General features: G+C 44.5%; 1 protein-coding gene across 3 annotated transcripts in view; it reads left to right on the top strand.

Annotated features, from left to right (window-relative positions):
- Positions 1-13,090: 13,090 nt before the first annotated feature.
- The window catches only part of KDM4A (lysine demethylase 4A), a 42,223-nt gene continuing 27,683 nt past the window's right edge, over positions 13,091-27,630 (top strand). The window contains exons 1-10 of one of the 3 annotated variants that reach the window (XM_058552164.1): positions 13,091-13,182; positions 15,477-15,652; positions 16,617-16,792; positions 19,563-19,677; positions 20,903-21,096; positions 23,456-23,505; positions 24,253-24,356; positions 24,756-24,893; positions 25,845-26,089; positions 26,842-27,041. In XM_058552164.1, coding sequence (XP_058408147.1) covers positions 15,515-15,652; positions 16,617-16,792; positions 19,563-19,677; positions 20,903-21,096; positions 23,456-23,505; positions 24,253-24,356; positions 24,756-24,893; positions 25,845-26,089; positions 26,842-27,041 — 1,360 coding nt within the window. In that variant the 5' untranslated portion in view covers positions 13,091-13,182; positions 15,477-15,514. Of the gene's footprint in view, positions 13,214-13,454; positions 13,478-15,476; positions 15,653-16,616; positions 16,793-19,562; positions 19,678-20,902; positions 21,097-23,455; positions 23,506-24,252; positions 24,357-24,755; positions 24,894-25,844; positions 26,090-26,841; positions 27,042-27,630 lie in introns of those variants that run through there. The other 2 variants (XM_058552163.1, XM_058552165.1) reach the window with 2 other exon arrangements.

Below are 27,630 nucleotides of genomic sequence, written 5' to 3' on the forward strand. Positions count from 1 at the left end.
TCCGTTCATCGTTCCTTCCTTTATTCAGCAAATATCCTGAGGTCCATTGTGCTTTTCAAGTTACTCAATCACCCTACATCCAGTTTCCTCAGCTATAAAACGGGGACAGTAAGAAGCCTTCTTCAAAAGTTCATTGTGAGGACAAAATGAAGGAATATCATTTGTTCACTCAACAAATGTTTAGTGAGCACGTAAAAAATGTCAGGGCTGTCCTAAGTGCTGAGGATGCTGGTGAATAAAACACAGATCCCTGCCCTCAGGGAACAGACATTATAATGAGGAGAGTTAAACTGTAGAAAGATAAATAAAGGAGTCAGGGGTGGTCAGGGAAGGCTTCACTGAGGAGGTGACATGGCAGCAAGGTCCTGAAGGAGGTGAGGGAGCAAGCCATCAGATGTGGGGGAATAGGGAACTGGAGGGGTGAGCTAGGGGAGGAGTTCCACCAGGATAGCGGTGGGGGAAGACTGTAGGCCATTATAAAGACCTGGCTTCTCTCCAGAATGAGATGGAAGTCATTTGATGGTTTTAAGAGGAGGAGTAACATGATCTGGCTTCTAGTGTTAAAGAGTCACTGTCTGCTGTGTTGAGGAGATTGCAGGGTATAAGGGCAGAAGCAGAGAGAATGATCCTGATCAGGCTGCAGACAATGGTGGCTTGGGTCAGGGTGGTGGCAGTGGTGGTGGAGGAAGTGCTGGACTCTGGATATATTTTGGAGGCAGAGCAGAACTATATAAATGTTAATGTCAATGCTTTAAAAGCACAATTCATAAAAGAAAAACATTGATAAATCAGACTTCATCAAAATTAAAAACTCTTGCACTTCAAAAGACATTATTAAAATGAAAAGACAAGCCACAGAATGAGAAAATATTTACAAAGCCTATATCTGATAAAGGACTTGTATCTAGAATATATAAAGAACTCTGACAACTCAATATTAAGACAAACAACTCAATTAAAAAATTGACAGGGAGGAGAGTGACGTCAGCATCATGGCGGAGTGAGCTTTCCCGTGAATTCTTCCCCCACAAAATACAACAAAAGTAACAGCCACAGACCAACAACGGAATCCCAGACAGTCAAAAGCTGGAGCAGAGGGATCCACACTGCCGCACATCTGAGAGCGGAACGTGCTGGGCCCCCGGAGGAAGTGGGGAGAGGTAAGGAGAACTCCGCTCCCTCCCCATCAGATCAGCGATCCGGTCCGCGCGGCTCCCAGAGAGGGGGGAGGGGCGGCCCTCGGCGGGGAAACTGTAGCTCTTCGGGCTCTCTCAGCCAGTGGGAAACTCCCGCACAGAGGGCTCAGAGAAGCCACAGGGCTACCATCAACATCTGAGCAACCCAGAGAGCGGATAAAGAGGGGCAAACGAGAAGCCTCCCACGTCAGGGACCCAGAGGGCAAAAGAGAGAGCTCCCCCCTCCCCGCAACCCGGAGTCTGCAGCTCGACCAGATCTAGCGGTCCGAGGCAGACCTGAATAAACTGGACTGGACCCGTGGATCGCAGTGGGGAAAAGAAACAAAACAAAACAAAACAAAACTGCGGATCGCAGCAGAAAAACTGGGGCAGAGCGCAGGGGGCTTAGACTACACAGCCCTTTACCACCACACAGTGGCGGCAGGTGGAAATTGCAACCAGAGACTTCCAGGATGAGGAAAATCAAAACCAACACAGGAACCACAATGCAAAAATATATGAAATCACCAGACCAGAAACAAAATGACAAGCACCCAGAAATCAACCCCGAAGACACAGAAATCCATAAACTAAATGACAGAGATTTCAAAATAGCTATCATAAAAACACTCAACGAAATACGAGACAACACAGACAAACAATTAAATGAGATTAGGAGTTTCTTCACAAAAGAGATTGAAATCATAAAGAAAAACCTATCAGGGCTGATGGAGATGAAGAACACAATGGAGGAGATAAAGGAGAATCTGGAATCTTTAAAGAACAGAGCTGAAAATATGGAGGAAAGAATTAGTACTTTAGAGGATAGGAATACAGATATACTCCAGATGGAAGAAGAGAGAGAACTAAGACTAAAAAGAAATGAAGAAAGACTCCGAGAAATATCGGACTCTATCAGAAAATGTAACATAAGAATTATAGGTATTCCTGAGGGAGAGGAGAGGGAAAGAAGAACAGAGAGCCTATTCAAGGAAATAATAGCTGAAAATTTCCCAAATCTGGGGAAGGAGCAGGAAATACCAGTAAGTGAAGCCAACAGGACGCCTATATATATTAACAGACAAAGGCCTTCACCACGACACCTAGTGGTAAGGCTAGCCAGGGTCAACGACAAAGAAACAATACTAAGGGCAGCTAGACAAAAACAAAAAATAACGTACAAAGGAACTCCCATCAGGCTCTCAGCGGATTTCTCAACAGAAACTTTTCAGGCTAGAAGAGACTGGAATGATATATTCAAAATACTAAAAGACAAAAACTTTCAGCCAAGAATACTCTATCCAGCAAAAATATCCTTCAAATATGATGGAGAAATAGTAACTCTCCCAGATAAACAAAAGCTAAGGGAGTTCATGGCCACGAGACCGCCACTACAAGAAATACTCAAGAAGGCCCTCAGGCCTGAAAACAAGAAGAGAAAGGGAACACAAAGCTTGGAGTAAGGAGAAAAGTAGGTAGACAAAATCAGAGAAATAGTAGATCTTTACCGGAATAGGTTAGCAACCACTTAAATACTAAACTCAAAGATCAAAGGAAGAAATTCACCAAAAATAAATTTAACCTCATCACTGTAAACACACAGCCACAACACAAGATAGAATAAGGTATAACAAGAGCAACTTAGAAGGGGAAGAGGAAAGTGACTGAATTGACTTAGTATAAGGAAATAGGAGGCTATCAGATAATGGACTATCTCATACAGAAGATTTTTCGCCCAAACCTCAAGGTAACCACTAAACAAATAATCAAATTAAAACCACATATGATAAACAAAGAGAAAACTAGGAGAATCATAAGACAGAACAACCAAACTGAATTGGCAGTCCAAAACAAATGGGACAAGAAACAAAGGAAATGCAAAAGAACCAGAAAATAAGTGACAAAACAGCAACATTCAACCCTCATATTTCAATAATTACCCTAAATGTAAATGGATTGAACTCTCCAATCAAAAGATACAGAGTGGCAGGATGGATTAAAAAGCAAGACCCAACAATATGCTGCCTTCAGGAAACACATCTTAGCACTAAAGACAAGCACAGGCTCAGAGTGAAAGGATGGAAGACAATACTCCAAGCTAATGGCAAACAAAAGAAAGCAGGTGTTGCCATACTCATATCAGACAAAGTAGACTTCAAGATAAAACAGGTTAAGAAAGACAAAGAAGGGAAATATATAATGATAAAAGGGACACTCCATCAAGAAGACATATCACTTATAAATATATATGCACCCAACATAGGAGCACCAATGTACATAAAACAACTATTAACAAACCTAAAAGGAGAAATCAACAACAACACAATAATAGTAGGGGATCTTAACACCCCACTTACAGCAATGGATAGATCATCCAGACAAAAAGTTAATAAAGAAATATTAGACTTAAATGAAAAACTGGGCGAGATGGACCTAGTAGACATATACAGAGCACTCCACCCAAAAACAGCTGACTACACATTCTTCTCAAGTGCGCATGGAACATTCTCTAGGATAGACCATATGTTGGGAAACAAAGCAAGCCTCAATAAATTTAAGAAGATTGAAATCATAACAAGCATCTTTTCAGACCATAAGGCTATGAAACTGGAAATGAACCAGGAAAAAAAAACTGGGAAAATGACAAAAATGTGGAGATTAAACAACATGCTACTGAACAACCAATGGATCATTGATGAAATTAAAGGAGAAATCAAAAACTATCTGGAAACAAACGAAAATGATAACATGCCATATCAAACCATATGGGACGCAGCAAAAGCGGTCCTGAGAGGGAAACTCATAGCGATATAAGCCCACCTTAACAAACAAGAAAAAGCCCTAATAGGCAACCTTAAATTACACCTAACAGAACTAGAAAAAGAAGAACAAACAAAGCCCAAAGCCAGCAGAAGGAGAGAAATAATAAAAATCAGAGCAGAAATAAATGATATTGAGACCAAAAAAACAGTAGAAAGGATTAATGAAACAAAGAGTTGGTTCTTCGAGAAGATAAACAAAATAGACAAACCCTTAGCCAGGCTAACTAAGAAAAAAAGAGAAAAGGCTCAAGTAAATAAAATTAGAAATGAAAGAGGAGAAATTACAACGGATACCATGGAAATACAGAGGATTATAAGAGAATACTATGAGAAATTATATGCCAACAAATTGGACAATCTAGAAGAAACGGATAAATTCTTAGACTTATACAACCTCCCAAAATTGAACCAAGAAGAAATGGAGAATCTGAATAGACCAATCACAAGTAAAGAGATTGAAATAGTAATCAAAAACCTCCCAAAAAATAAAAGTCCAGGACCAGATGGCTTCTCCAGTGAATTTTACCAAACATTCAAAGAAGATTTAATACCCATCCTCCTCAAACTATTCCAAAAAATAGAGGAAGATGGAACACTTCCTGAATCATTCTATGAGGCCAACATCACCCTGATACCGAAACCAGACAAAGACAATACAAAGAAAGAAAATTACAGGCCAATATCGCTGATGAACATTGATGCAAAAATCCTCAACAAAATATTGGCAAACTGAATACAGCAATACATTAAAAAGATCATACACCATGATCAAGTGGGATTTATACCAGAGACGCAGGGATGGTTCAACATCCGCAAATCAATCAACGTGATACATCACATCAACAAAACAAAGAATAAAAACCACATGATCATCTCAATAGACGCAGAGAAGGCATTTGACAAGATACAACATCCATTTATGATAAAAACTCTCAATAAAATGGGAATAGAAGGAAAGTACCTCAACATAATAAAGGCCATATATGACAAACCCACAGCTAACATCATACTCAACGGGGAAAGACTGAAAGCCATTCCTCTGAGAACAGGAACGAGGCAGGGCTGCCCACTCTCACCACTCCTGTTCAACATAGTACTGGAGGTTTTGGCCAGAGCAATTAGGCAAGAAAAAGGAATAAAAGGAATCCAAATAGGTAACGAAGAAGTGAAACTCTCACTATTTGCAGATGACATGATTGTATATATAGAAAACCCTAAAGAATCTGTTGGAAAACTGTTAGAAACAATCAACAACTACAGCAAAGTTGCAGGGTACAAAATCAATCTACAAAAATCAGTTGCATTTCTATATGCTAATAATGAACTAACAGAAAGAGAGCTCAAAAAGATAATACCATTTACAATTGCATCAAAAAGAATAAAATACCTAGGAATAAATCTTACCAAGGAGGTGAAGGACCTATACAATGAGAACTACAAGACATTATTGAGGGAAATCTACGATGACATAAAGAAATGGAAAGATATCCCATGCACGTGGATTGGAAGAATAAACATAGTTAAAATGTCTATATTACCTAAAGCAATCTACAGATTCAATGCAATCCCAATCAGAATCCCAATGACATTCTTCACAGAAATAGAAAAAAGAATACTAAAATTTATATGGGGCAACAAAAGACCCCGAATAGCTAAAGAAATCCTAAAGAAAAAGAACAAAGCAGGAGGCATCACAATTCCTGACTTCAAAACATACTACAAAGCAATAGTAATCAAAACAGCATGGTACTGGTACAAAAACAGACACACAGATCAATGGAACAGAATTGAAAGCCCAGAAATAAAACCACACATATACGGACAGCTAATTTTCGACAAAGGTGCTAAGGACATGCAATGGAGAAAGGAAAGTCTCTTCAATAAATGGTGTTGGGAAAACTGGACATCCACATGCAAAAGAATGAAAGTGGACCATGTGCTATCGCCATTCACAAAAATTAACTCAAAATGGATCAAAGACCTGAAGGTGAGACCTGAAACTATAAAACTCATAGAAGAAAATATAGGCAACACACTATTTGACATTGGGTTTAAAGGAATCTTTTCGGATGACATGCCTACCCAGACTAGGGAAACTAAAGAAAAAATAAACAAGTGGGACTTTATCAGACTAAAGAGCTTTTATAAGACAAATGAAATCAGAATCAAGATGAACAAACAACCAACCAGCTGGGAGAGAATATTTGCAAAACATACATCTGACAAGGGGTTGATCTCCATAATATATAAAGAACTCACACAATTGAACAACAAAAAAACAAACAACCCGATCAAAAAATGGGCAGAGGAAATGAACAGACACTTCTCCAAGGAAGATATACAGATGGCCAATAGGCACATGAAAAGATGCTCAACATCACTAATCATCAGGGAAATGCAAATCAAAACAACACTAAGATACCACCTCACGCCCGTTAGAATGGCTATAATCACCAAGACAAAAAACAACAAATGTTGGAGAGGATGTGGAGAAACAGGAACCCTCATACACAGCTGGTGGGAATGCAAATTGGTGCAGCCTCTATGGAAAACGGTATGGAGATTCCTCAAAGAATTAAAAATAGAGATGCCCTCTGATCCAGCCATCCCACTACTGGGAATCTATCCAACGCACCTGAAATCAACAATCTAAAGAGGCTTATGCACCCCTATGTTCATTGCAGCATTATTCACCATAGCCAAGAAGTGGAAGCAACCTAAGTGTCCCTCGACTGACGATTGGATTAAGAAAATGTGGTATATATATACAATGGAATACTACTCAGCCATAAAAAAAGACAAAATCGTCCCATTTGCAACAACATGGATGGGCCTGGAGCGTATTATGTTAAGTGAAATAAGCCAGAAAGAGAAAGACAAACACTGTATGATCTCACTCATATGTGGAATATAAACCAACACATGGACAGAGAAAACTGGACTGTGGTTACCCGGGAAGTGGGGGTGGGGGGTGGGCACAAGGGGTGAAGGGAGTCATATATGGGGTGATGGACAAACAAAAATGTACAACCCAAAATTTCACAATGTTAGAAACCATTAAAATATCAATAAAAATCAAAAAAAAAAAAAAAAATTGACAGGGCCGGCCCCGTGGCTTAGCGGTTAAGTGCGCGCGCTCCGCTGCTGGCGGCCCGGGTTCGGATCCCGGGCGCGCACGGACACACCGCTTCTCCGGCCATGCTGAGGCCGTGTCCCACATACAGCAACTAGAAGGATGTGCAGCTATGACATACAACTATCTACTGGGGCTTTGGGGGAAATAAATAAATAAAAATCTTTAAAAAAAAAATTTCACAAAAGATTTGAATAGATATTTCACCAAAGAGGATATATGAACAGCTAATAAGCATATAAAAAGATGCTCAACATCATTAGTCATTAGAGAAATGCAAGTTAAAACCTCAATGAGATACCACTTCACACCCACTAGAATGGCTATAATCAGAAAGATAGACAATAACAAATGTTGGCAAGGATGTGGAGAAAATGGGAACCCTCATATATTGTTGATGGGAATGTAAAATGGTACAGCCACTTTGGAAAACAGTTTGGCAGTTTCTTACAAAGATAAACATAAATTGACGACATGACACAGAAATTCCTCTCCTAATTATCTACCCAAGAGAAATGAAAACATACATTCACACAAAGACTTGCACATAAATGTTGATAGAAGCTCTATTCTTGGGCCGGCCCCGTGGCTTAGCGGTTAAGTGCGCGCGCTCCGCTGCTGGCGGCCCGGGTTCGGATCCCAGGCGCGCACCGACACACCGCTTCTCCGGCCATGCTGAGGCCGCGTCCCACATACAGCAACTAGAAGGATGTGCAACTATGACATACAACTATCTACTGGGGCTTTGGGGGGAAAAATAAATAAATAAATAAATTGTTAAAAAAAAAAAGAAGCCCTACTCATAATAGCCAAAAAGTGGAAACAACCCAAATGTCAATCAATACTACAAAGAGATACTATTCAACATTAAAAAGGAAGAAATACTGATGCATGCTACAACATGGATGAATCTCAAACAAAACAAAACAAAAAAAACATGCTAAGTGACAAAAGCCAGACACAAAAGACCACATATTGTATGGTTCTATTTATATGAAATGTCCAGAAAAGGCAGATCTGTGTAGACAGAAAGTAGATCAACAGTTGCCTGGGGCTGGGAGTGGGGACAGAGAGATTGTAACTGGGCACAAGCGATCTTATTGAGGGGGTAGATTTTATTGAGGTGATGGAAATGTTCTAAAACCGGATTGGGTGATGGTTGCCTGACTTGGTCAATTTTTAAATAATCTTTTTTTTTTTTTTTTTTTTTGTGAGGAAGATCAGCCCTGAGCTAACATCCATGCCAATCCTCCTCTTTTTGCTGAGGAAGACTGGCCCTGAGCTAACCTCTATTGCTGATCCTCCTCCTTTTTCTCCCCAAAGCCCCAGTAGATAGTTGTATGTCATAGCTGCACATCCTTCTAGTTGCTGTATGTGGGATGCGGCCTCAGCATAGCTGGAGAAGCGGTGCGTTGGTGTGCGCCCGGGATCCCAACCCGGGCCGCCAGTAGTGGACCACACGCACTTAATCGCTAAGCCACGGGGCTGGCCTCTAAAAATATCATTAAATTATACCCTTGAAATAGGCAGATTATATGGTATGCAAATTATATCTCAATAAAGTTGTTTTTATAAAAAGAAAAATGTTGATGACAACGTCAACAATCTTTGTGTATATAAAGCACTTAGCATAGTGTTTGGACATCGTAAGTGCTCAAATATAGTTAACTTTTTAAGCTAATAATATTGCCATTATTATTAGTGATGTAATGCTTACTATGTGCTAGGCGTTGTGCTGGGAGCTGGATAAAGGGAAGCTCCAGGGAAGAATCCTTGAGGTAGGACCATGGCAGGAACTGGATGCCATGATGACAGAGTTTCACGTCCAAATCCTACCGCCATTGCTAGCAAGTCCCTCTAAAAGGTGGGCAGATTCTGGGAGACGTTTTGCTGAGTCTGATACGAGGAACAGATGCTGCTGATACTGTCCCTTTTCTCCTCATCCCTGTGAATGTGGGCATGATGTCTGGGGCTGCAGCATTCACCTTACAACCGTGAGGTGCACATGTGAGGGCCAAACCCAGGTTGTGCGGCATGATGGAAAAAGATGGAAGGAGCCTGTGTCTTTGGTGCCTTTGTTGAGCACTGACCCAATGCCAATAAATGTCCCCCTTCAGACTTCTTATTACATGAGAAAAATAAGCTTATATTTGTTTCAGCCACTGTTGCTAGGGTTTTCTATCTCTGGCAATGGAACACATTCCTAAATACTACCGATAAGACCTAAGTGATACTCTTAAGAGACTTTTGCCTAGTGGAGGAAGATGCATATGTAATCAAACCTATGCACTTGTAAAACACTTACCTTGTGGAACTCCGTCTGGGGTGAGGTAATGGACCGCATCAAGGAGTCCGTAGTTGCATACTGGTTTCTGGCTTAGGTGACTGGGTGGATGCTGTCTCAATAATTGAGATAGGAAAAACCTAGAAGGTGGAGTTCACATGTGGGGCAAAAAGATTAGTTCTTTACTGGGCATGTGGGTTTTAGGTACTTTGGAGGACATGAAGGGGGAGGGATCCAGAGATAGGAGGATTTATAGATCCAACTCCGGGGAGAAGATTGTGCTGGAGTATAGAATGGATGTCATCAGTGTGTGCATATGAATGAAGTTTAAGAGTGAAAGTATATTGAGCTCTCATTTCAGGCTTTATGCGAAGTGCTTTGTATCAGTACCATCATCATCACCATCATCACCCTCCATCAACACAGCTAACAGTTACTGACCACTCATTACATGTCAATTCAACTTTTAAGTGCTTTACCTGCATTATCTCATTCAGTTCTTACAACCAAAACAGGGAAGTACTATTCCAATTTTAGTTATGAGATAACTGCGGATTAGAGAAATTAATTGCCCTCAAGTCATACTGCTAGTGGGTTGTGAAACCTGAAACACCTAAGGAGAGTTTGTAGAATGAAAGAAGAGGGCAAAGGACAGAGAGCCATGAGGACATCAACATGTTTTTTTTTCCTTTTTTTTTTTTAATTAAAATTAGGGGGCGGGCCCAGTGTCATAATGGTTAAGTTTATACGCTCCGCTTTGGCGTTCTGGGGTTCACCAGTTCAGGTCCCAGGTGCGGACCTATGCACCACTTATCAAGCTATGCTGTGGCAGCATCCCACATATAAAGTAGAGGAAGAAGAAGGGGCGGGCCTGGTGGCCAGCGGTTAAGTGAGCGTGCTCCACTTTGGCAGCCCGGCCAGGGTTCCCAGGTTCGTATCCCAGGCACGCACTGACGCACAGCAGCGACGCACCGCTCGTCACGCCAGACCGTGGCGGCGTCCCATATAAAGTAGAGGAAGATGGGCACAGATGTTAGCCCAGGGCCAATCTTCCTCAGCAAAAAAAGAGGAGGATTGGCAACACATGTTAGCTCAGGGCTGATCTTCCTCACCAAAAAAAACCCAAAAAAACCCCAAAAACCCAGAAACAAAGTAGAGGAAGATGGGCACGGATGTCAGCCCAGGGCCAATCTTCCTCAGCAAAAAGAGGAGGAGTAGCAACAGATGTTAGCTCAGGGCTAATCTTCCTCAGCAAAAAATAAAAATAAATTAATTCGTAATTTAATTTTAAACATACAATAAATATTATGCACAACTTACATGCTCATTGAATTTTTTTTTTTTTTTTTTTTTGGTAAGGAAGATCAGCCCTCAGCTAACATCCATGCCAATCCCCTCTTTTTGCTGAGGAAGACTGGCCCTGGGCTAACATCTGTGCCCATCTTCCTCCACTTTATATGGGATGCCGCTACAGCATGGCCTGACAAGCGGTGCACTGGTGCGCGCCTGGGATCTGAACCCGGGCCGCCAGCAGCAGAGTGCGTGCACTTAACTGCTACGCCACGGGGCCGGCCCCTCAATGAATTTTTACAATGTGAACACACCAGTGTAATAGCTACCATCCAGATTAAGAAACAGAACACTACCAACACCCCAGAAGCAGTCCTTATGCTGCCTCTGCCTCCCATCATTCCCTGTCCCCTACCCAAAGGTAACCACAACTTTGACCTCTTTCACCATAGATTAGTTTTGTTTTCAACATCAACATTTAAAGGGTGGGAAAGGAAAGATGAGCTTAAAAAGGTGACTGAGATAAACTGGTCAGAGAAATGGGAGGACATCAAGAGAACTTGACCTAGGCTCCACTATCACATGTACACATTAATTGGAAGCCAGTGATACAAAGTAGCAGCTATCTGGGAAAATCCTCTTTGGCAGCAATGGGAAATGTAGCAAGATCACATTCCTGGAGTAGTTGGTACTGACAGCAGTGCTGGTAACTGTATCCACGTCCAGGCAGTGAAGTCGTGAGGCGAGCTGCAGCATCTTGTGCTTGGCGGCAGCAGCAAGGACAGTGGTGGATGAATTCTATGGCATGATTTGGCATGGTTTTCCTCATTACATATCCTGCAAGTTGAATTCTTCAGACTCATAGCAATTTTGTGAGCCACTCAATATAAGCTATTATCTAATATATTACCTTACTAAAGGTCAAGAGAGAAAAACCTTATAATTATTGCGAAAGACTATGGTTGTCTACCCAACGGTCATTCCCTTGTCTTTTCTGAAACAGAAATCTGCTGGGTTTTGGGGGATGGGGTGGGGGGAGCATGTGCCCATCCCCAGGGGATAAATCCTGATTGGTCTACGTCCATACCATTCTATGTAACACCATCCTTTTTGCCAACACATATTAACTCTCATGTTCAAAACACTCCTGCAAGGCAAGTATTATTTTTTCCATTTTACTGATGGGAAAACCTAGGCTCAGAGGAGCGACTGGTGTTGAAGACATCTGACTCCATAACTCTTTCCAGTGCACTACACCATTACTCACTTATGGGTAATTTTGTACACTTTTTTTTTATTTTTTCCCCCAAAGCCCCAGTAGATAGTTGTATGACATAGCTGCACATCCTTCTAGTTGCTGTATGTGGGACGTGGCCTCAGCATGGCCGGAGAAGCGGCGCGTCGGTGCGCACCCGGGATCCGAACCCCGGCCGCCAGCAGCGGAGCGCGCGCACTTAACTGCTAGGCCACAGGCCGGCCCTGTACACTTTTTATGACTGGTTGTGGGTAGTCTACTTTTCTATTTGACCTATCAGTGTCCTGTATGCCTCCTTCCCCATCACCCTTGATAATCCAAGAGTTCCTTAAGGTGACTCACTACCTCTCAGGAACCGCTCCTAATGACTTCTAGGAACCCCCTCACCCTCTAGAAGTGGGTCTAATGACTCCCCGGATCTCCTCTCCCCGCCCCAAGAGCTGCTCCTAATGACCCCTAAATCCCCGCTCACTGAGGAACTGCTGTTTAACGACCCTAAGGACATCCCCCCTTAGGACCCGTCCTAATGACCCTCAGAGCTCCTTCCCCTTCAGGAACAGCTCCTTTCAAGAAATGTCCCGGTTTGCTGGCGAGTGAGGGGGTTCCCAGAACACAGGACTTTTAGTTTTAAAAACCGAAACAGTCCCGGGCAAACCGTGACAAGTTGGTCAGCTTATCAGGAACTCTTGACCGGGGAAGCTGCCCCTAAGGGCCCCCAGCGCACTTCCACCTTAGGCCAGGGCCCTACTCACCCCAAAAAGACTGTGCCCCAGCCTTTCGTCAGAAACCTCGTACAATAACCTCATCGCCCTTACCCTCGCCGGCCATCCCATTTCCAGGCACTCGCCTCTTTCAATCCTGATTAGCTATGGGCAGCCAGAAGCCCGCTTATGATTGGCCACTTCCGTGATTCAGCCGAGATGCTCAGTGGCCGCGGTCCCGAGTGGTACAGCATTTCCTCCTGGCAACAGCCCGAGCCGGCGCTCATAGGCTGAGAAGATTGATGTGCCCGGACTTCGGGGCGGTTTTAGCGCGTGCTCATTGGCTGTTGGAGGCTGATAGCGGCCCTCGGATTGGTTGAGTCTGTGGGCGCTATGCGGCTGCGCAGAGGCCGACTTGCGAGGAGGCGGGGCTTCGCCCTTAGCCGGGTGGAAAAGCAGTAGGATCGGCTAGTGGTGACAGCAGAAGCCGGGCCTTAGCCTTGCCGGGGCGGTGGGGTTTAGGTGAGAACCATAGAGTTTTGGAATCCTTTAGGTTTGTTGCTGCTATGGCCGTGACCGTGAGCTCCGGTGGGGGAGGGGCAGATGGGAGGAGCCTTCGGCGTGAGTGATAGGCATGGCCCTCAGCCAACGGGAGCAGGAGGTTCTAAAATGGGTCCTGACATTGGTCCTTTCCAATCTCTTATGGCCAATGGACGTCGGGAAGGGGGGCGGGTGTACTGGACCTTATTTTCTTCTTCCTGCGGCCGGGACCCACTCGCCTAGGCGGCGGGGCCGGGAGGAGCCCCGTGTGTCTGCGGTGAGGTTCGGGGGCCTTGGGAGTGGGGGGCTACCTTGGGAGCGATACCCGCGGGAGCGGCTGCGAGGGGCGGGGGTGGGAGCTCGAAGGGGCTGTTAGCAATAGCTACATTTATTGAGTGGTTAAGCACCGGGCCTAGTGCTTAGCGTTTCGCTTGCATCATCTGAGTTAATCACAGCAACCCTGCAGGGCAGGGAGGTCGGGATCCCCATATCACAGGTGGGGAAACTGAGACTCGGGCAATTCACACAGCCAAGGTCACACAGCTAATAAATGGCAGAGACCGGGTATGTATTCAGAGTTGTTTTGACTCCGGAGCCCGTGGTCTTAAACCACTAGGCTTTGTTGCTGGATGGGGGAAGGAAGGTGTCCGGGAACAGGAGGTTTCCCCAGGGAGTAGATTGGGGGAAGGGAATCCTAGGGTTGAAGAAAGGGAATGAGCAACCGAGGTGAGGACGAGGAAATCAGTTACTCACCAGTTACTGAGTGCCTACTTTGTGCCAGGCATTGTTCTAGGTTCTAGGCATACAAAAATGAATAAGGCCAGAGGCGAATGAAGCCCAATTAGGGGCTTCCAAGGCCCAGGTGAACACTCCCACTGTGTTCATCTGATTATATGTTTTTGTAAAATTTAGAAAAATAAGATATTTTGTATTCTTTTTTTTAAAAAAGAGGGTACTCAAAATTGAATAAGCTTCCAATTCCCTCACGCTTGAGTCTGCCCTTCCAAAGGATTTAGTCTAGGTGGAGATTATGATGTCGGCAGCGTAGTGTAATGGAAGGAGCACTAGTAGTGCATTACACGACTGTGGGCAAATTTCCTGGTATGTAAAGCAGAGATAACAGTATACCTGCCATGCAAAGTTTTGGCAAGGTGCATGAAAAGCGCGTGGCCAGGAACATGCTATTTTCGGTGAAGTGGAAGCCTGAGAGATGCGGATAGTGGTGCTGTTTTCTTTCCTACCTTATACAGTTTTGCTCCATGCTGCCTTCCCAGTCTGCTACTAGATTGCTGGTAGGTTGGAGGCAGTTTTCTCTTTTCTGAGCTCTCCAGCTCTCAAGGGGACTCTTGGAGGTGAACTGGCCTGGCTTTGGGGCCCAGATTGGGGGAATTCAGTAGAGGAAAGGACATACGGTTTTTGCTTCTAAACTGGCTCCTTTTAGCTGGTATGCTTGGTTCTTATTCAGTTGAAATAGTCTATTGTGTTACCAGACAATGGGGATGCACCCATTTAGCTGAAGGCCTCTTCTAAAAACAAAGTGTTTATACTTCACCCTCTCCAGTCAGTCAGGAAGTTTGCCCTGGATTGCCAGTTTATTGCCTGTTTCAGTTTTCTCCTTGGAGTTCTGGGTACAGTGCCATTGAATTAGTCTGTAGCTTGACTTCATGAGGTACTGCTGAGACTGCCTTTTGGTTTAGCCGTGAGAACAATTTCGCTTGAGGGTTTTAAAAATCATGGCTCATGCTACTAATATCAGAGTACTTATTAACCCTTAAACTGTGTAATCTTGTAGCCAAGTAACTTTTCTTAGGGAGTCTAGAATCCTGTTTTAAAGCTGTGCCCTAGAAGGGAGTCCGTAGGTTGCTTTGTAAAATCTGGTTGTAGTATATTATGTTTAATACTCTGAGAAGCAATTAGCAAGGTGTGAATAGGGAGCAACTTGAAAAGATAAGGGTAAAATATGGGCAGGGCAGCTGTATTGTTAGATAGGGCCAACAACCAAATAATTAGTTTCCCTTTGTTAGCTGAAACAGTGTCTCCAATTAAATGAGATATGAATACATGAAATTTTGGTACATCAGGTTCTTTTGAACAGAGCCTTTCCTATCTGTATTTCTTGTTCATTTAAATAACTTATCTAGAGGCAGATTCCAGGTATGAGGATTTAATGCTGCTTCAGAACTTCTACATCATCTACTATTTTCAGCACTGACATTCCCAGCATTTAGCTTTAGTTACATTTTATATAATTTTATGTTCTTAATGTGTTTCTTCAGATTGCTCTCTGACCAAGTGACCTCAAAAAAGAGGGAAAATGGCTTCTGAATCTGAAACCCTGAATCCTAGTGCTCGAATAATGACTTTTTATCCAACCATGGAGGAGTTCCGGAATTTCAGCCGATACATTGCCTACATTGAATCTCAAGGAGCTCATCGGGCTGGGCTTGCCAAGGTGAGGGGTGGGACCATTCAGCAGGGCTGTTGTGACAGAGGGTAGCAGTAAGACTTTTCCTAAATGAAGGGTGGAAGCACTGAACCTTACTGAAAGCCAGGCAGGGTGATCAGTTAAGTGTATGCTGTCCTATTTGCAAGTTAATTCCTTTCGTTAACATCTGAAGCATCTCTCTTTTAGGTGGGAGGAGAACTGCTTGGGATCTTGAAAAGGAAGGTGAAGAGCCAGTGTCTCAGGGTCAGCTGCTGTGGTGCTTCCATCCTCGTGGTGGGGATGGAGGCTGTAGTGTTTTGTTTTGTTTTTTAAATCTTTTACACATGTTGATTTTTTTTTTTTACTATTTGTACAAGAGTTGTGATTTTATTCTCTTTTTATTTTCTTATTTTTCTTTTTGCTGAGGAAGACTGGCCCTGGGCTAACATCCGTGCCCATCTTCCTCTACTTTATATGGGACGCCGCCACAGCATGGCCTGACAAGCAGAGCGTCAGTGCGCTCCCAGGATCCGAACCTGCGAACCCTGAGCCACAGAAGCAGAGCCCGCGCACTTAACCGCTCCGCCACCGGGCCTGCCCGGCTTTAGTATTTTCATCTGTGACCAAGTGCTTATGCCATCCAGCTTCTCTTGTTTTCCTTTCGGTCTCAGCCAGCACTCTGATAGTAATTTGGCTTCCCATGTGGACTTTCTGTTAGATTGCGAGAGAATCATCTCTTCAGCCTCCTCTCTTGATGCCCAGATAAGATACGAGGCTGAGAACAAGTCTTACTCACCTGAGGTCATTGCAACTAGGCAGCTAGTCGGTGGCAGAACTGGATCAGTGTGACTTGCTGAGTCTGGGTGAACGTGGTTCAATCAAGTAACTTGGGTAAAATTGACTGTGAGGTTGGATAGCAGCCTACACGCTTCTGCACGCTGCCTGGCTTGCCGTTTCTGATCTGTCTCTTTGTTTCTTGTGTTTCTTACAGGTTGTTCCTCCAAAGGAGTGGAAGCCACGAGTGTCCTATGATGATATTGATGATCTGGTCATTCCTGCTCCCATCCAACAGCTGGTGACTGGGCAGTCTGGCCTCTTTACTCAGTACAACATACAGAAGAAAGCCATGACTGTTCGAGAGTTCCGCAAGATAGCCAACAGTGATAAGTGAGTGGAAACACGTTTCTTCCTTTTACCTGTCACAGCGTCTAGTACCTAACGTCTCGTCCTCACAGCTGTCTCCAAAACCACACTGTCCTACTGAAGAACAGTTTCCCACCTCTATCTTCTGTCTCCCTTTCTGACCTTTCTATTTTCATTTCCTCCTCTCAGTACTGTGTCACAGTCTAAATTTGTCCATATTCTTACGTAAAGTAATCCCATTGTTTTTCCATCAAAAGTAGAATCATTTTCTGACTCTGATAAGTTGCAAAGGAGAAGGTTGGAGTTGGTTCAAAAGGAGCTTTCGCCAGATGTATTGATACCACTTGCTTCTCAGAAAGTGGCCTTAGCAGTTTACATTAATCTCTTCCTTCTGTCTTTAATCATCCTCAGACTCCTCACTACCCATCAAGCTGCTATCTCGTTTCCTTTTTGACATTAACAAAGTGTGGATAAACTACCAAGCTGGTTGCTGTTCTCTATCACTCCATTCTTCCTCATCTGTACCTGCTTGTCTCTGTTAGAAGTGTCTTTTGTTTAGGCCTGCTGTTTTCAGTTGTCTTTCTCTGCTGTTTTTAATACTCAGCTCTCATTTGACTTCAGGTTTACAGAGCGTGAATTTCATGTTTCCCTCATCGGCTCTGACTGCTCCTTCTTAATCCTCTTCCTTGGATCTTCTCCCTTGCCATGTTACTCCTTAATTCTGAGTTTCCACAAGGGATTCCTCCCTTTTCCCTTGCTGTTTTTTCTGAGCCGTTTTGATCTACACACGTCTTGATTTCAGCCAGTCAGACATGCTGTGTCTTCCCTGTGAATGAGCCCGGAGCTGGATCTTGAGCTTGTCAGTCTTCACTTTTGGGGGCGTGACTTCATGCACTTTATCATCTCTTGCTCTCACGTCAGATCTCACTCTTTATTTCTATGCTTTGCCTTCTTTTCCTTTGACTTATCACAATTCTAAATGTAGTTTTCCAGTTTTATCGACAGCTGTTAAAACATCTATAGTGCTGGCCAACCTGCTGCCTGATGAGAGAATTTATGTAAAAGCATGTTGAAGAAGTGTGACTTGCTCTGCAGCTGAAAGGCTGTGTCGGCTTTTATGTCTGGTTTCTAGCTATGCACTGGGCCAACTACACCTGCTTGCTGTTTCACATGGGGTTCCACCAGGGGCCTCAGCCTCCTGCGTCAGTCTTCTCTTCTTGTCAGCAGATGGTAGGCCTTTTCTTTTTTCAGGGTACTTCATTTCCTTTTAAATTAACCAGTCATATGTCTTAGCCTTTCATCTGAAATACAACAAATTCTTACGCTTGATTTCTGTCTGCATGGTCACCAGCTTTAAGAAAACTCAGTAGGTAAAAATCTAAATTTATAAAGCAGACCAGTTGGAGGTAGAAGTGTTATATTTATCTTTCAAGGGGAACTCGAGAGTTCTAAACTATATTATTCATTAAGTTGACATTAAAATGTAAGGCAGTATTTAAAGTAAGATTTTTTTACTCATCCTATTATCTCCACACAATTTCATTTTGGTCTTCGCTTCCACTCTTTATCCATTCATAATATTCTTTGCCATTTTACTTACAGGTATCCATTAGTTTTTCCGCTTAATATATGTTTTCAAATACCTATACACATTACTCTTTTTAAATTGCTGCCTAATAATTTTTACACATTACTCTTTTTAAATTGCTGCCTAATAATTTTTAAGTGGTTTGAATTTTTTTAAAGTTTTTCTTTTTTTTGGAGTAAGTTCTCAGTATGTGATTATTGAGCTAAAGAGTATAGGTGTTTTTAATGGCTTTATATATTGATATGATAGACATAGTATATGCATGTGTATATATATGTATATACATACATATATGTATATATTGCCCTAAATAGAATGTTTGATGTGCAAAAATCTATTTTTATATTTTTAAGAATATATTTTTAGGCACGATTATTTGTTGAGTGTTGCCCACTGTATAGGGTGCTGGGAATGGAGCAGTGACAATACAGATGAGTCCTCCTGTTGCTGCTTCCTTGACACTAGTGCAGGGAAGTGAATGCTATTCCAGGGCCTCAGCTTTTCTTTCTTTTTTTTTTTTTTTTCGTGAGGAAGATCAGCCCTGAGCTAACATCCATGCTAATCCTCCTCTTTTTGCTGAGGAAGACCGGCTCTGAGCTAACATCTATTGCCAATCCTCCTCCTTTTTTTTCCCCCCAAAGCCCCAGTAGATAGTTGTATGTCATAGTTGGACATCCTTCTAGTTGCTGTATGTGGGACGCAGCCTCAGCATGGCCAGAGAAGCGTTGCGTCGGTGCGCACCCGGGATCCGAACCTGGGCCGCCAGTAGCGGAGTGCGTGCACTTAACCGCTAAGCCATGGGGTCGGCCCCCTCAGCTTTTCATATACTGGCGAGTTTGGGTTGTCTGGGGATATACAAGGATTTGTGGTTCTTGGTTCTCACAAGTTTCTCCCTGGGTGGCCAGGCCACTCCTGACTCCAGCAGGGTATAGATTTAGTAGCGTCTCTTGAAAGAGTTGAGGAAATCATGCTTCTTAAGGAAAATGGGCTGACATCTGCATGTACATTACCTTCCTGGGGCCCTGAGCTTATGGAAGGGATATTGAGGGTATTCCTTTGTATTGGAGCTTTGAAGGCCAGGGTTAGTCCCTGTTCATTTGAAATGTCTTGCCTTCCCTGGAACAGGGGGTTGTGTCCTGTGCTGTTGATAATGCCTGAGGAATTTAGTCCCTTGTAAGCAGTTAACACTTTTTTTCCTTTTGAAAGGTACTGTACCCCACGCTATAGTGAGTTTGAAGAGCTGGAGCGGAAGTACTGGAAAAACCTCACATTCAATCCCCCAATCTATGGTGCCGATGTGAACGGCACTCTCTATGAAAAGGTGAGACTCACTGAGAACGCTAACATTTTTGTAATTTTGTAATGTCATACCGTTGTTATATGCCCTGCACTTAGTCGGCGCCTACAGCTGCTTGCTGAATGGGTGGATGAATGGAGGAGTGACCCACCACCAGCTGATGTGCAGTGCTCACCTGATTGTGGGTGTTTTTACGTGTGACTGCATTTTGTTTCTCCCCCTCTCCATGTGAATTGGGTGATGTGGTGTTCTTTGCAAGGGCTGTCAGAATAGTCTGTGGGTGGTAACTGATGAGTTCGTAAAAGGGTCGGATCACAGTAAATGAAATGGTGGCGAGAGGCAGTATAGTTTCTGCAGAAAAAGATCACTGACTCATCTAATGAAAGGGGCATATGTCTAAGAGGAGAAATGTATTGAGAGTTTCAGAACCTTCAGACAAGATTATGTAGCAAAAGCTGTTTTAACAAATTGCATCAGCTTGGGATGTAGTGCTTTTTGGCATAAAGAACTGCTTTAGATATGGTACAAGGAAGGACTATTTGGGACTGTTTTTGAATGATTAAAAAATCTGGAGCCGGCCCCGTGGCGTAGCAGTTAAGTGCGCACTCCACTGCTGGCAGCCTGGGTTCGGATCCCACCGAGGCACCGCTTGTCAGGCCATGCTGTGGCAGCGTCCCATATAAGAGTGGAGGAAGGTGGGCACGGATGTTAGCCCAGGGCCAGTCTTCCTCAGCAAAAAGAGGAGGATTGGCATGGATGTTAGCTCAGGGCTGATCTTCCTCACAAAAAAAAAAATTCTGTAGGGCGTTTGCAGAATTAATCACTCAGCTTAAATTTAATGTTTTTTTAAATTGTTAGAAGGAGTTGAAAAAGTGGATTCCAAGTTTGTTGATGATGGTTTTTTTGGGTGGTCAGAAGTGAAGCTTATAGACATGAATGGCAGGAAGATATTCTAAGGGTCTGGGATGAGGAGGTACAAAAACAGGGCATAATAATCCAGAATGTGCTTATAGGAGGCGGGCTCCTAGCTGATCATTACAACTCAGGGAAAGGATTTGGGTGACTTTTGTAGACTTTTTACTAAAGAAAAGACTTTTTACTGCCCAGTGGAAATTGGGGCTAGTTTTGACAATATTCCACATCTTTGTTAGAGATGACAGCTCACTTGTGACCTCCTCAGTGGTTTGTAGGTTCAGAGCCTCAGTTGACATTCAGTGTAACTTGCCCTGGACTGTCATTTCCTTTGTAGCATGTTGATGAGTGGAATATTGGCCGGCTGAAAACAATCCTGGACTTGGTGGAAAAGGAGAGTGGGATCACCATTGAGGGTGTGAACACCCCATACCTGTACTTCGGCATGTGGAAGACGTCCTTTGCCTGGCACACCGAAGACATGGACCTATACAGCATCAATTACCTGCATTTCGGAGAACCTAAGTCCTGGTAAAGTCAGCCTGCGGTTGGCACTGGGGCTTCTCATACAGAGCAGGGCTTCTCAGCTTTGATGGAAATGCCTTGGGGTCTTGTTAAAATGCAGGTTCTGGTTTGGTAGGCTTGGGGTGGGACTGGCATTTTACATTTTAAACAGACTTTGAAGTGATGACACGCTGGGGGAAGCTCTGGTGCTCAGACTACGTTTTGAGGAGCAAGGTTATAGAGGGGAGGGCAGTTCGTTCCATTGTATGAAGCATGAGTTGGTTGAGATACTGAGAACCATGGAGGCTCTTCCAGGCTACCCCACTGCTTTCTAATTTCTTTTTTTTTTAAAGAAGGAGCTACCTCTTTTTTTTTTTTTTTTAAACTTTATTTATTTATTTCCCCCCCCAAAGCCCCCGTAGATAGTTGTACGTCTTAGTTGCACATCCTTCTAGTTGCTGTATGTGGGACGCGGCCTCAGCATGGCTGGAGAAGCGGTGCGTCGGTGCGCGCCAGGGATCCGAGCCCTGGCCACCAGTAGCAGAGGGCACGCACTCAACTGCTAAGCCACGGGGCTGGCCCTCTAATTTCTTTTTCTGAACAGGCCTGAGGCATTTCTTAGAGGCAGACTTCCAAGAGTGGAGTCACTCCTTCAGATGGTAGAAAGTTTTCTTTTCCCCATGGAAAAAATATTTGGTGAGCAGCAGTGTCTGCTTAACCCAAGAGGGGATGCAAGGCTGCTCCACAGATCTTCTTGCTCTCTAGGAGGCTCTGTCTCACTGGGGAGACAGATTTATTCTCCCTTCTCTCTCTGTGCTGATCCATCTCTCAGTCTCCGCATTTTAGTGAAGGTGCTATATTCAACAACAGTGACTAAGACAGATGAGGTACCTACCCTCACACAGATAGGAGACTGGTCAGGAGATAGAAAGTAGAAAGTGTGAGAAAATAATACAATGTGAGAAAAGCTCTGATGGAGACTGTAGGTCTACATGGGAAAGAGTACATGAGGGGTGGGGCGGGGATTAGAGAAGGCTTCCTTGGAAGAGGTGACAACTAAGCTGAGGCCTGACAAATGGGTGGGCTGATGGTGGGTTCAGGGGAGGGAGACTGATTGACGTGTCCAGGTGGTGGGAACAACATGTGCAAAGATCCTAAATTAAGAGAGATCATGAGGTCTTTAGTTACTAAAGGAAGTCCATTGTGGTTTGGGTGCTGTGCACAAGGATGGAAGTGAGTGAGAAGGCCAGAGGGGACACCGTGGGCTGGGTCGTGGGGAGTTGTGGAAACTGTATCCATCTTCATTTCCTTTTCCAGCATCTTCAGCCGCATCCTTTCTCAGGGGTTTTCCTTTCTTCTTTCAAATGCTTTCTAGTTTCTAATCTTATGGGGAACAACCTTTTGAGCCTGTGATTACCCCTTAGCTACTGTCCCATTTCCTTCTTTAGATGGCTAGACTTCTAGAATCTGTAAATGTAGCTTTGGTGTCTTTGCTATGTTTACTCCAAAGTTCTCTGAAATTGGGTTTCCCTTCTCATGTCAAAAGAAGGTTTTCTGGTTATTACATACACTCTTGAGGTCATCTGAAGTGGGACCTCCAGAGACGACTGTGCAAGGTTGCCTGATGGATCCCAAAATCCTTTAGGTGACAAACGTTTTCCTCAACTCGTCTGTTTTGTTTCGTAATGAAGCTGTTTGGGATGGGAAGTTTTTGTTGTGGGATAATCTTTAGAATTGATTAGAAAGGTTAAATAGGCTTACTGTGAGTTTCAGAATATAAAGTTTTGCAAAAGTTATAAACAGTCTTACGTGTTTTTCTTTTTTCTTTCATTTTTATGAAGAGCAATTCCTGTGGTGTCTAGATACTCTACCAGGTGGAGCAGTAGTTATTGGGTAATCAGTGTCGCTGTTAAGGAGATGAAGGGAAAGTGGGCTTATCAGTAGATATGGAGTCAGCTCTCTAAGTGTCTAATCCGTTTTCATCTTGTTTTCCATTCTTTCTCTGTCCTATTCTGCTTAGGCCTTTCAGGCTCTGCCAGGAGCACTTTAAAGCTATCTTCCTCCTTTTTTTTGTTTTATTTTATTGCATGAACGACATTATAAAGGAGAGTAACATTGAGTGCATACTATAAATCCTGACTCATGGTAAATATTCAGTAAATGTTAAATGAATGAATATGAAAGAAAAATTCATTCTTACTTCTATGTGGGCGCCCCACCTCTCTGCCCAAACAGCCTAGTATTTCATTTCTCCAGATTCCTTTCTAGTCTTTGTGGTTGAGAAGTTGAAAAATCTGATATTTCAAGCTGTTTTGAGAGTGGACACGAGCCCCGTAGCCCCTGTGCTGTCCTCTGCTCAGCGTGCAATGCTTTCATGTGATTGCAGGTACTCCGTTCCCCCCGAGCACGGAAAGCGGTTGGAGCGCCTCGCCAAAGGTACTGTGTGTCTCCCACGGCTGGGTCAGACCCTCCTACGAGCCGCACTCATCGCTCTGTAATGTCTGTTCTCTGTGCTCAGATTCTTACGTGCCCTTTCTCAGGCCTGCAGGTGGGGGGTGAGCCAGCCTACCAGATCGGTTATCCTAGCAGAGCAACTAAAATCAGAGCCTCTCCCCACTGTGTCCCGGGAAGGGACTTAATAATTCCTCTGAGACTGTCTTTGCCTCAGTTTTATCAAGCATGGGTTTTATTTGACCAGGGATAGTATACCAGTCATAGTAGGTCTGGTTCTTCTGTCAAAAACCCAAATATTAAAGTCCAAATTAAATTATTTTATGCTTTGGTTCTTTAAGTGGACTTCGATAGATTTATACCTCTGTTGAGCTTATTTCAAGGGAGCTCGAGTAGTCTGTGCTGTAGATGTGTTAAAACGTTGAGGATGCAGCTGAAGGGAGAAAGATCCTCAATGGTTTCAAAGCTCTTTATGAGAACAAGAGGCAGCTTGGGGGATCTCAGTTCCCCGAACAGAATTTGATTACCCATGCAACAGCCTACCCGAGAGAGAGCCCAGAGGCTCACTGTAGAGTCTTAGAATTGGGCTGAAGCTAGAAGGATCCGTGGAGATCATCTAGGTGATTCATCGTCCCTATTGTCCAGATGAGAGGCACATGTGCGAAGTGACGCTGGGGTTACAGAGCTCGTCTGGAGCAGGATGTTAACCAGTGCCTATTTTCAATTAAACAGGCTTTTTCCCAGGGAGTGCTCAAAGCTGCGAGGCTTTTCTGCGCCATAAGATGACTTTGATTTCCCCTTTGATGCTGAAGAAGTATGGAATTCCCTTTGACAAGGTGAGCTGATGTTACATACGGAAGCCATTAGGCTTACCCGGAAACCACCCTTTCTGGTCAGTTGCACAGGAGCTTTATTCTAGTTCATCCCTCTGTACCAGGTGAGGTCCAGAGCTAACCCGTGTAACCCTTTGATCCAAGGGTATTACAGGTGGGGTTACTGTATCTTCCTGATACCAGAGGAGAGTCAAATCTCCATGAGAGGTATTAACTTGGGAGAATGGTTAATTATATTCATGGCGTCTGATATGTTAGGGCTTTGCATTTTACAGAAGACACTCAGACCCCAGTGGTTTTATGACTTGTCGTTGGTTGCTCAGCTGTGGCAGAGGGCGCTGAGTCCCAGTGCTGTAGACTTCTCCCTCTCGATGCAGCTGCTTCAAGTCTGCTCTTGTTCAGGTGACTCAGGAGGCTGGAGAATTCATGATCACTTTCCCTTATGGTTACCATGCCGGCTTTAATCACGGTTTCAACTGTGCGGAGTCTACCAACTTTGCTACCCGGCGGTGGATAGAGTATGGCAAACAGGCCGTGCTGGTGAGTCAGCCTGATTTCTCTCTGTAACACCACGACTGAAAATGTCTGAGCAAGTTCTTGTTAGATACACTGGCTGGCAGTTAGAACATTTTTTTGAAGTGCTGGAATTCAGAAACAGTGCTTGGGAATGTGCAATAGTGCCAACATCTTGTGTTCATAAAGAATGTTTAAAAATTTGTTCAGGGGCCGGGCCGGTGGCGTAGCAGTTAAGTTCACGTGTCCCGCTTTGGTGGCCTGGGGTTCACCTATTTGGATCCTGGGTGTGGACTTACCGCTCATCAAGCCGTGCTGAGGCGGGGTCCCACGTAGGAGAGCTACAACTCTACCACTATGATACACAACTATGTGCTGGGGCTTTAGGGAGAAAAAAGAAAGAAAAAGAGGAAGATTGGCAATAGATGTTAGCGCAGGGCCGATCTTCCTCAAAAAAAATTTTTCTCAGATTTGGGACATATAAAGTGAAGTTTCCATGCTTAAGTCTATTAGGCATTAAAACCATACCCATACACATTGATATTTCTTGCTTTAGCCACTCGGGATTTCTCTGTTGAGAAGTTCTTAGGGGCTTACTTTTACTTCAGGGAAGCAGCAGGGCTGGCCCTTTGAGCAGGAGTAGACTTGCGTGTATGGCCATGGCTTGGATAGACATCAAAGGGAAGGTGGGCGTTCCCCATGCAGGTCTAGGCGCAGGGCTGCGTCTCCTAGGGTGCTCCATGCCCTGGTTAGTGCCCGGGTGACTCACCCCACCATGCGTTCTCTGCCCTTTTTTCCCTGCTTCCCTCCATGTTTGAAGGCTCTGCAAGGGCACTGTGCCTTCGGCCTGTGAACCCAAACAGTGGGGCTTTAACCTGTCTGTGTCTTTTTCCACTTAGAGGGAGGAGATGAGGTGTGGGGGTCAGGCGGAGGCAGTTAACGTGTGCTCACCTGGAGCTCTTCGGTTCCTTGTGACAGTGCTCCTGTAGAAAGGACATGGTGAAGATCTCCATGGACGTGTTTGTGAGGAAGTTCCAGCCAGAAAGGTACAAACTTTGGAAAGCTGGGAAGGACAGCACAGTTATCGACCACACACTGCCCACGCCAGAAGCCGCCGAGTTTCTTGAGAGTGAACTGCCCCCAAGAGCCATGAACGAGGAAGAATGTCCAGAGGAGGACATGGAAGAGGTCGAGGATGGAGAGGAGGGTGCCCTGAAAAGAAGGTGACCCAGCAGCCTCTGGACCCAGCTGTTGGAGGGAGGGATGTGTGGGCAGCTCCCCATTACCTGCTGAGAGGCTGTTTCTAAGTGGGGTGTTTGAGCCACAGCTGGGGGAATTTTCTTCTTGGTAAAACTCCAGGATCTCTGAGTAAGGGCAGTGAGGCCCTTCCTTGTGGCTCTTACCCAGGAACAATAGCACCTCTCAGTGGGCCTGTAGTCTGTTGGAGTGAGGGTCACGTATGTGTGAGGGCATGGCTCCCTCTGAGCCAGAGAAGTCACATTTTCTCATTGTCTTATGAGAGATTTCCCTTTAAAAGTAGGGTGTGGTGGCGGGAAGGAGACTCCCAAGGGCAGGGGAGGGTGTGACGGAAGCTGGCCAGTGTCGTCGGCGTCTGAGCCAGAGGGTCTGTCCTCTGAGGAGAGTGTATCCTGGGCCGTGTGGGGAAGAAAGGAGGACATGTAGGGGGTACCTGCTGTGTGCCAGGTGCTCTGCCAGGCACTCTGCACACCTGTTCTTCAGCCTCACATCAGATCTGTGAGGGGGGTGGTGATGCCTCTTATTTTCCATTTGATGGAATGGGGTCCAAGAGCTGAAGTCCCTTGTCTCAGGGCCCACAAATAAGAGGTGGCACTGAGTGTGACCAGGCCTGACAGGCTCTGGCCACTCGTTTTGGGGTGTGTGTGGTGTGTGTGGATGTGTTGGTGTAAGTGGATGTATTTGTGGGCTCTTAAAAGGTTTGCCCTCGTCCTTGCAGCCTAGCCAAGCACCGTATAGGGACGAAGAGGCACCGTGTTTGTCTTGAAATACCACAGGAGGTGAGTCAGAGCGAGCTCTTCCCCAAGGAGGAGCTGAGTTCTGGACAGTACGACCTGACGGAGTGCCAGGCTGCCCTCGCCCCCGTGAGGCCCACCCATAGCTCTGTGCGGCAAGTCGAGGATGGTCTCACCTTCCCAGGTTAGTTGGTTATGGCATTTTTTCCCACGACCGTAACTAATACTATTCTGTGTTAGATGCCGTGTTGAGTGCAGGGTCACAGATACAAAAAAGGGGAGAGACAGATCTTTGAGCAGATAGCGTCATTGGACTGTGAGAAGGGCTTTGGTTAGGGACCCACAGGGCAGACGAGGGACGTAAGGGAAGGTCCCCTCTGCCTGGTGAGGGGTCAGGGAAACACGAAGGTTTTGGTGAAGTGACGATAAATCAGCTCTTATAAGACAGGTAGGAATTTTCCAGGCAGACAGAGAGAGTTGGGGGACATAGAAAGGGCATCCCTGAGGGGAGTAGCAGGGCAAAGACATGGCGGTGGGAAATGACACGAGCTATTTAAGTGGGAGTGATTTCCTGTAATTTGAATGTAGGGTGGGAAGGGTAGGAGACAGGCATGTGACCAGGAGATGAGGCTAGAGAAGTGGGCGCGAGGTGATCTGGGGCCTGCTGGCCATCTTCGAGTTTGCTCACTTGGAGGCTGAGGAGCCACTTATATTTTAGAAAGGGAGTGGTGTGGTCAGATACCGAGTTAGAGCCGTTCACTCGGATGGTTGTT

This window comes from Diceros bicornis, chromosome 13 (genome assembly GCF_020826845.1).
Source record: "Diceros bicornis minor isolate mBicDic1 chromosome 13, mDicBic1.mat.cur, whole genome shotgun sequence".
In the NCBI taxonomy this organism is placed as follows: domain Eukaryota; kingdom Metazoa; phylum Chordata; class Mammalia; order Perissodactyla; family Rhinocerotidae; genus Diceros; species Diceros bicornis.